Genomic DNA, 10,000 nt, shown 5'->3' on the forward strand with positions numbered 1-10,000 from the left:
AGGTTTTATCCGGACTTCCGGGTCACAATACCCATGACACACTCACCATAGCACCGTAGTTCCCGAGGAAGAGGCAAGAGGCCAGAGCAGAAAGAGGCCTACGAATACAAGAGGTAAGACCGGCAGTACGAGGTCCTCTTGCCAACCTCACCACCTGTACTGACACCATTAAGCCGATGGCAGCCAGGACGAACTGTTGGCAGGCGAGCTTCACTGTGGGGGTAATAATAGGGAGGGGGTAGGGGGGGGGGAGAAAAGAGAGGGGGTTAGTGGCACTGTGAGGTTGATGATGATGGTGTTGGTGATGATGAGGATGGTGGTGATGGTGAGGATGATGATAATGGTGTTGGTGATGATGAGGATGATAATGGTGGTAGTGATGATGAAGATGAGGGTGATGGTGAGGATGATAGTGAAGGTGGTGATGATGGTGATGATGAGGATGAGGATAACGATTACGATGGCGGTAGTGGTTGTAATAATGATAAAGATGGTGATGGTGTTGGTGATTATGGTTAAAAGATGATAGTGATGACAACTGTGGTGTTGGTGGCAGTGATGATGATGATGATGATGATGCTGATGATGATGATGATGATGATGAGCTCAATTTAAAAGAATATATATATAGACAGATTTTCAAAAAAAAAAAAAATACACACAAAGTCAAAATATATCAAAACCATATCCCCACCAGGAAAAAAGGTCAGACGAGGTCAACAAAGAGGTCACCTAAGATGGGCGTGGTGGAACGAGCGATTCCGACGACACTGGACACGTAAATGAGGAAGATAAGGTCAAGGACGAGACAGAATCCTCCGAGGGTGACCTTTTCTCCGGCAGCAGGTGGAAGCAGGAACACAAGCAGGGTCAGCAGGCTCAGACCTGTAGGATTTTTTTTTTTTTTGTTATTGTTGTTGTTGTTGTTTTTCATGAGGGTTAATGTATATGATTTTTCTTTTTGTTGTTGTTTTTTTTCATGGGGGTTATTGTATATGATTTTTCTTTTTCTTTTTCTTTTATCTATCTCTTGTCTACTTCTCATCCCTTCCTCTCCCTTACTTCTTATCCCCCCCCCCCCTGCTTATCCCGTCCCCTCACTCACTCACTCTCCTGTCCTATTTACTTGGCCCTATCACTCCCTTACCCAGTCCCCTCCCTCCCTCTCCTTCTCTCCCTCCCTCCCTCTCTCTCTCTCCTTCTCTTTCTCTCTCTCTCTCCTTCTCCATCTCTCTCTCCCTCTCCTTCTCCATCTCTCTCTCTCTCTCCTTCTCCATCTCTCTCTCTCTCTCTCCTTCTCCATCTCTCTCTCTCTCTCTCTCTCTCTCTCTCTCTCTCTCTCTCTCTCTCTCTCTCTCTCTCTCTCTCTCTCTCTCCCTCTCTCTCTCCCTCTCTCTCTCTCTCTCCCTCCCTCTCTCTCTTCCTCCATCCATCTCTCTCTTCCTCCTTCCCTCTCCTTCTCTCCCTACCTCCCTCTCCTTCTCTCCCTACCTCCCTCTCCTTCTCTCCCTACCTCCCTCTCCTTCTCTCCCTACCTCCCTCTCCTTCTCTCCCTACCTCCCTCTCCTTCTCTCCCTACCTCCCTCTCCTTCTCTCCCTACCTCCCTCTCCTTCTCTCCCTACCTCCCTCTCCTTCTCTCCCTACCTCCCTCTCCTTCTCTCCCTACCTCCCTCTCCTTCTCTCCCTACCTCCCTCTCCTTCTCTCCCTACCTCCCTCTCCTTCTCTCCCTACCTCCCTCCCCTTCTCTTCCCTGTCTACCCACTCTTCCAACACCCTTCCCCTAACCCCAACATCCTCACCAACATACACCCCCAACAACCACCACCAGCACCCCAACCCTTTACCTCACCAACTTCCCCAACCCCCATTTCTCCCCTAAACCCCCCTCCCATACCCCCATCCCCCTACCCTCCCACACCCCCTACCCCCACCCCTTCCCCCTAACCCATCCCCATCCCCCCCATCCCCCTCCCATCCCATCCCAAACCCCTCTCCCCACCCCAACACACCCTCCCACCCCTACCCCCACACCCTTCCCCCCCTTTACCCCCACCTACACACCCCTCACCCTACCTACACCCCCCTTCCTCCCCCATCCCATCCCACTCCCACCCCCACACCTCGTCCTTACAGACAGCCGGGACGAAGATCGTAGCGACGCAGCTGGGAGCGTAACGGCGAAGCTTGAGTGAGATCAGGACGTCGACGTAGATTTCGGGGCAGCAAGGGTAGTGTTTGGCTTCTCGGGAGGAGTTGGCCTCGAGGATCTCCCATGAGGAGCCGGTCATGTTCGTCTCCTTTCCGATCCAGTCATTGAACTGTGGATTAAGGGGGAAGGTTGGTTGGTTGATAGAGAGGTGGGGAGGGGGAAAGGGGTTCTCTCGCTCTTTCGATTGTTCTCTTGCTCTTGCTCTTGTTCTCTCTCTCACTCACTCACTCACTCACTCTTTCTCTTTCTCTTTCTCTTTCTCTTTCTCTTTCTCTCTCTCTCTCTCTCTCTCTCTCTCTCTCTCTCTCTCTCTCTCTCTCTCTCTCTCTCTCTCTCTCTGTTACTTACAAACGCACAATGATTATGATGATAATAATAATGGTAATATCAATAATAATTACTATAATGATAATGATGATAAAAACAACAATCAAACTATTAATGATAATGATACTAATTATAATGATAATTATAATCATAATAATGATGATAACAATAAAAATAATGATGATAGCAATAATATCTATGCAAATAACAACAACACTAGTATTACTCCTTCTACTACAACTAATAATAGTGATATAGATAATAATAACCAAAATGCTAATGATATTAAGCATAAATATAAGAATAGCAATGATAGCAATAATTAGAACAAGAACAATAATAATAATGCTATTGATGATGATAATGATAATAATAATGATAATAATAATAATGATGATGGTAATTATAATAATGATAATAATAATGATGATAACAATAATGATAACAATAAAGATAAGAACAATAAAACAATAACAATAATAATGACGATGATGATGATGATGATAATCACAATAATGATAAAAAATAATAATAATATAAAATAATAATAATAATACATTGATGATAATAATAACAATAATGATAAAAAAATAATGATAATAATAATAATAATAATAATAGTAATACCAAGAATAAACAACCAAACAACCAAGTAACTCAAATCCAAAAATCCTTACATCAGGTGGTCCCTGGATATCGAAATCAACCATGAGGCCAGACTGAGTCCATGACCCAATAGTGATGTTACAGACATGAGTGTCATGAGGCCACAGCTTGAGGTCAGCGCCGCATGTGGATCGCAGTCTGGCCGGGGGAATCCACAGCACGGACCCCGACGAGGTCACTACCATGGGCTGGTTGTCTATGTCCTTCATGTCATCGATGCTGTGTCTGTTGGGGGGAGGTGGGTGGGTGGGTGTGGGTTTATGTTTATGTTTTTTTTTTTTTTTTTTTTTTTTTTTTATTTTTTTTTTTTTTTTTTTTTTTTTTCTTTTTTTTTTTTTTTTTTTTTTTTTGGGGGGGGGGGGTAGGGTAGGGCGAGAGGGGGGAGGGAGGAGGGAGGGGTAGGGGTGAGGGAGTTTTTTTGTTTGTTTTTTTTGAAGTGATGGGAGAGGGAGGGAAGGAAAGAGAGGGAGGGAGGGAGGGAGAGAGAGAGAGAGAGAGAGAGAGATGCTCAGAGAGATCTCGCTACGAGAAGATCTCTCGGTGAGCGCTAGAGAGATGTAGAGAAGGATATTGAAGATCGATGAGAGAGAGACATTTTGAGTTGAGCAGAGAGAGAGATTGTATAGATTTAGATCGAGATAGACACGAGTGATGTGAGAAGAGAGAGAAAGTCACTAGTGTTTATCCAGACAAACAGACATAAAGACAAACAAACAAACGAAAAATAGAATGAGACACAGACAACCGATACAGCCTATATAAGATACAACATATTTTCTCATACTAAAATTATACCAAAATTATACCACACTCAAATTCCAATCGAACACACGCCCTTTACTCACGCATTGAAAATTGCAACGTCAGGAGTCCAAAGCAACTCCACGGGAACGGAAAGTGTCTCCACACCTTCGTATTCCGACGCGTTCCACTTCAAGCGGTCATCTTGCCATTCCTAAGGACGAGAGAAAGGGGAAAAGATCGCTAAAATAACAAACAAACAAACAAAATCAAATTGGATGGACTGTGGATTTTGAGTTGTTGTTTTTTTTAGGTGTGGGTGGGTCATAGTGTTTGTTAAAAATAGGAATTAAAAAAACGAAACAATACTACTAATATTCACTGTTCGTGATAAACATTCTCGAGTGTTAAACTATGCTATGAATATATATATGAATATAGATATATATATAGATTATATATATATATATATATATATATATATATACTTACGAATCTCAGCCAGCAGAACATCTCAATAGCGTTTGTAGTGTCATCCTGAAACGACAAAAAATATGTTAGTATATTCTTTATAATATACAGTCTGCGAGTATACATATTACAGAGACAGAGATAACTGCTAATGAAACGAGCAGCGCATTCCCGTAGACTTTAATGCCTGGTTTAGGGATATTTCAACCTCCTATTGACTGCAATTTCACGTCTGACTAAGTCTGAGAAGTGACATGAATATTAATCAGTCGTTCGGAGAATATCTAATCCCATCTAACGCTTTGATTATGATAATAAGTAGATTGGAATTTCTCAATTTAATATCTAAGATTGATATTCTATAGTAGTTGTCTGGTTCATCTGAGAAAAGAGATTAAGATGAAATTAAACTTATTATATTATACTTATTTACAGGAGTACATAGATATACACAACCTCGTACACTATCCACAGTCCACACACACACACACAACACACACACACACACACACACACACACACACACACACACACACACACATACACACACACTCACAAACACAAACACAACACCCACACACACACACCCACACCTCATCCACACAAACACAAACACAACCCACCCACTCAAGACACCCACACCCACACCCACATTTCCCACACACAACGAGCAACACTCCATACTAGACAGACAAACAGGACACACACACACATACAAAACAACTCCTCCACACCCACAACCAAAAACCAAACACCCACAACCACCCCCCCACACACACACAACCACACCCACCCACACACACCCACACACACACACACACACACAACACCCCCCCCCCCCCCCACAAAAAAAAAAAAAAAAAAAAAAAAAAAAAAAAAAAAAAAAAAAAAAAATTCTCACCAGGTGAACATCCCTGATAGTTGGTCCGTTGAAAGCGATCATGGTGGTGTTGCTGGGTCTCACATTCCTGTCGTAATCACTAAATAGGTTCTTCCTTAATCTCTCTTCCATCCTGGCCCATTCTGGAGACCCTGTGCTTAATGCTAAGGAAGGAATAGGCTGAGGTTAAAGGTTGTTTATCATTCTTGTTTTGTTATTGTTTTTAAGGTATTTAAAGTATGCTTAATGTCCTTGATATATGCTTGATGTCCTTAATGTATGCTTAATGTCCTTAATATATGCTTATTGCTATTAATCTATGCTTCATATATGCTTAATGTCCTTAATGTATGCTTTATGTTCTTAATGTATGCTTAACGTCCTTAATATATGCTTATTGCTATTAATCTATGCTTCATATATGCTTAATGTCCTTAATGTATGCTTTATGTTCTTAATGTATGCTTAACGTCCTTAATATATGCTTATTGCTATTAATCTATGCTTATTGCAAGACATCCTATGCTTCATATATGCTTAATGTCCTTAATGTATGCTTTATGTTCTTAATGTATGCTTAACGTCCTTAATATATGCTTATTGCTATTAATCTATGCTTCATATATGCTTAATGTCCTTAATGTATGCTTTATGTTCTTAATGTATGCTTAACGTCCTTAATCTATACTTATTGTCTTTAATCTCTGCTTCATATATGGTGTATGTCCTTATGTGTGCTTAATGTCCTTAATGTACGCTTAATGTCCTTAATATATCTTATTGTCTCTAATCTATGCTTCATATATGTTTAATACCCTTAATGCAAGCTTAATGTCCTTAATTTATGCTTATTGTCCTTAATCTATGCTTTCATTATGATTATTGGTACTACTGCTATACTACTACTACTACTGTTACTTTAGTTGTAGTTAGCAATAGTAGTGATGATAATAGCAGTAGTGGTTCCATAACAATTAATCACCATTATCATCATGATAATAATAAGATGATGAATATAATTCTCAGGATGCTAATATTCACGATTATGATCATTGTTATTATAATTCTTACTATCACAAACACTATCACTGATTATTGTTTTCACTATAATCATTATTGTCATCATCATCATCTTCATATCATTATTAATCATTATCAAATCATCATTATCATCATCATTATCATCATCATTGTTAAATCATCATGATTATCATCATAATCATGTTGTTATTATCATTATTCTTGTCATCATCATAATCATAGTTCTTTTTATTTTTATTAGATTTTTTTTTACTATTATCTTTATTGTTATCATTATCATTATCATATCTATCTTTTTTCATTTTTAATCATTATTAGTATCATTATCATTTATATCTTATGATCATTATTAGTATCACATTATAATCGTTATCATTACTATCAGTGTCCTTACTATTATCATTATTATTACATTATCATTAGTATTAGATGTATCGTTATTAGTTATTATAATTATTACCATTACCATGATTATCATTATTATCTTTTTATCATCATTATTATTTTCATTATTTCTTTCTACCAGTATTATATATTTTTTAATATTTTCATTATTATTAATATTATCATTATTATTATTATCATTATTATCATTATCATTATTATTATTATTATCATTATTATTATCATTATTATCATCATCATGTTCGTTATTATTAGCATCATTATCATCATTCTGATAATTATCATTATTATCATCATCATGTTCGTTATTATTATCATCATTATCATTATCATCATTCTGATAATTATCATTATTATCATCATCATTATCATTTTTTTTATTGTTATTACTTTTATCATATAATCGTCATTATTTCTATTGTTATTATTATGATCATTATCATTAATACTATCATTATTATTGTTATTATCAGTACCATTGTAATCATTATCATTTGTATTATTTTCTTATCATTTGTATCAGTATCATTATCAACATCATTTTAATTATCGTTATCATTACCTTTACCTTCCTTCTTCATGTTAACATTCTTTATCCTTTGTATATTTATTGTTATTGTTGTTGTTATTAACATCGTTATCTTTTTTATCATCATCATTAGTATTATCATAAATAGTATCATCATTATAAACATCATCATTATAATCCAAACCATTATCATTATAATCCTCCTCATCATCATCCTCATCACTACAATTAATCATCAAATATATCATCACATCAGTATCCCTATCACATCTGTTGCTAATACTATCATCTCATAGCAATAACAACATCACAGCACTTCTGATCACCAGCATCAATATAACTATCAATAAAATATACTATCACATCATATACTATATACTATAACATATAAAATATACTATATATATAAAATATAAAATATACTATATATATAAAATATAAAATATACTATATATATAAAATATAAAATATACTATATATATAAAATATAAAATATACTATATACATAAAATATAAAATATACTATATACATAAAATATAAAATATACTATATATATAAAATATAACATATCAAATATACTATATATATAAAATATAAAACATACTATATATATAAAATATAACATATAAAATATACTATAACATCAATATAATATCAATAAAATATACTATCAACATTGCTATCAACTCACCTGCATTACAGAGCAACAGGAGACAGAGGATCCCCGCAGACGTGTAGGAGAATGAGAGCATCTTGAAGGACTTTCTCCTGCGTCTCAAGACTTCTGTGAGAAAGAGGATATTCTTGGGGTTAGTTTGATTCTAGATTGATCTTAGTTTGGTTGACCTTGGTTTGATTCTAGATTGACCTTGGTTTGATTCTATGGTGACCTTGGTTTGATTCTAGACTGACCTTGGTTTGATTCTAGACTGACCTTGGTTTGATTCTAGACTGACCTTGGTTTGATTCTAGATGGACCTTGGTTTGGTTCTAGACTGACCTTGGTTTGATTCTAGACTGACCTTGGTTTGATTCTAGACTGACCTTGGTTTGATTCTAGACTGACCTTGGTTTGATTCTTAGACCCCTGACCTTGCTTGGTTTGATTCTAGACTGACCTTGGTTTGATTCTAGATGGACCTTGGTTTGGTTCTAGACTGACCTTGGTTTGATTCTAGACTGACCTTGGTTTGATTCTAGACTGACCTTGGTTTGATTCTAGACTGACCTTGGTTTGATTCTAGACTGACCTTGGTTTGATTCTAGATGGACCTTGGTTTGATTCTAGACTGACCTTGGTTTGATTCTAGACTGACCTTGGTTTGATTCTAGACTGACCTTGGTTTGATTCTAGACTGACCTTGGTTTGATTCTAGACTGACCTTGGTTTGATTCTAGATGGACCTTGGTTTGGTTCTAGATTGACCTTGGTTTGGTTTTGGATTGACCTTGGTTTGATTCTAGATTGATCTTGGTTTGATTCTAGATTGACCTTGGTTTGGTTTTGGATTGACCTTGGTTTGATTCTAGATTGATCTTGGTTTGATTCTAGATTGACCTTGGTTTGGTTTTGGATTGACCTTGGTTTGATTCTAGATTGATCTTGGTTTGATTCTAGATTGACCTTGGTTTGGTTCTAGATTGACCTTGGTTTGGTTTTGGATTGACCTTGGTTTGATTCTAGATTGATCTTGGTTTGATTCTAGATTGACCTTGGTTTGATTCTAGATTGACCTTGGTTTGGTTTTGGATTGACCTTGGTTTGATTCTAGATTGATCTTGGTTTGATTCTAGATTGACCTTGGTTTGGTTTTGGATTGACCTTGGTTTGATTCTAGATTGATCTTGGTTTGATTCTAGATTGACCTTGGTTTGGTTCTAGATTGACCTTGGTTTGGTTTTGGATTGACCTTGGTTTGATTCTAGACTGACCTTGGTTTGATTCTAGATTGACCTTGGTTTGATTCTAGATTGATCTAGAATCAATTCTAGACTGACCTTGGTTTGATTCTAGACTGGACCTTGGTTTGATTCTAGATTGATCTAGAATCAATTCTAGACTGACCTTGGTTTGATTCTAGACTGACCTTGGTTTGATTCTAGACTGACCTTGGTTTGATTCTAGACTGACCTTGGTTTGATTCTAGACTGACCTTGGTTTGATTCTAGACTGACCTTGGTTTGATTCTAGACTGACCTTGGTTTGATTCTAAACTGACCTTGGTTTGATTCTAGACTGACCTTGGTTTGATTCTAGACTGACCTTGGTTTGATTCTAGACTGACCTTGGTTTGATTCTAGACTGACCTTGGTTTGATTCTAGACTGACCTTGGTTTGATTCTAGACTGACCTTGGTTTGATTCTAGACTGACCTTGGTTTGATTCTAGACTGACCTTGGTTTGATTCTAGACTGACCTTGGTTTGATTCTAGACTGACCTTGGTTTGATTCTAGACTGACCTTGGTTTGATTCTAGACTGACCTTGGTTTGATTCTAGACTGACCTTGGTTTGATTCTAGACTGACCTTGGTTTGATTCTAGACTGACCTTGGTTTGATTCTAGACTGACCTTGGTTTGATTCTAGACTGACCTTGGTTTGATTCTAGACTGACCTTGTTTGATTCTATACGACCTTGTTGATTCTAGACAGAACTTTTTGATTCTAGACTGACCTCGATTGACGTTGGTTTGATTCTAGACTGACCTTGGTTTGATTCTAGACTGA

General features: G+C 37.2%; 1 protein-coding gene across 2 annotated transcripts in view; it reads right to left on the reverse strand.

Moving 5' to 3' along the window:
* LOC122268059 (neuronal acetylcholine receptor subunit alpha-6) overlaps positions 1-10,000 on the reverse strand; it is a 17,397-nt gene that overhangs the window by 2,049 nt on the left and 5,348 nt on the right. Inside the window, exons 2-9 of one of the 2 annotated variants that reach the window (XM_086543583.1) lie at positions 7,964-8,056; positions 5,318-5,460; positions 4,438-4,482; positions 4,050-4,159; positions 3,216-3,429; positions 2,134-2,320; positions 733-885; positions 47-213 (exon numbers count right to left, since the gene is read on the reverse strand). In XM_086543583.1, coding sequence (XP_086399709.1) covers positions 47-213; positions 733-885; positions 2,134-2,320; positions 3,216-3,429; positions 4,050-4,159; positions 4,438-4,482; positions 5,318-5,460; positions 7,964-8,024 — 1,080 coding nt within the window. In that variant the 5' untranslated portion in view covers positions 8,025-8,056. The remainder of the gene's footprint in view (positions 1-46; positions 214-732; positions 886-2,133; positions 2,321-3,215; positions 3,430-4,049; positions 4,160-4,437; positions 4,483-5,317; positions 5,461-7,963; positions 8,057-10,000) is intronic. The other variant, XM_086543584.1, reaches the window with a different exon arrangement.

The sequence above is a fragment of the Penaeus japonicus genome, unplaced genomic scaffold (genome assembly GCF_977035675.1).
Source record: "Penaeus japonicus unplaced genomic scaffold, GWHDUDI00000001_assembly GWHDUDI00000013, whole genome shotgun sequence".
Lineage (NCBI taxonomy): Eukaryota > Metazoa > Arthropoda > Malacostraca > Decapoda > Penaeidae > Penaeus > Penaeus japonicus.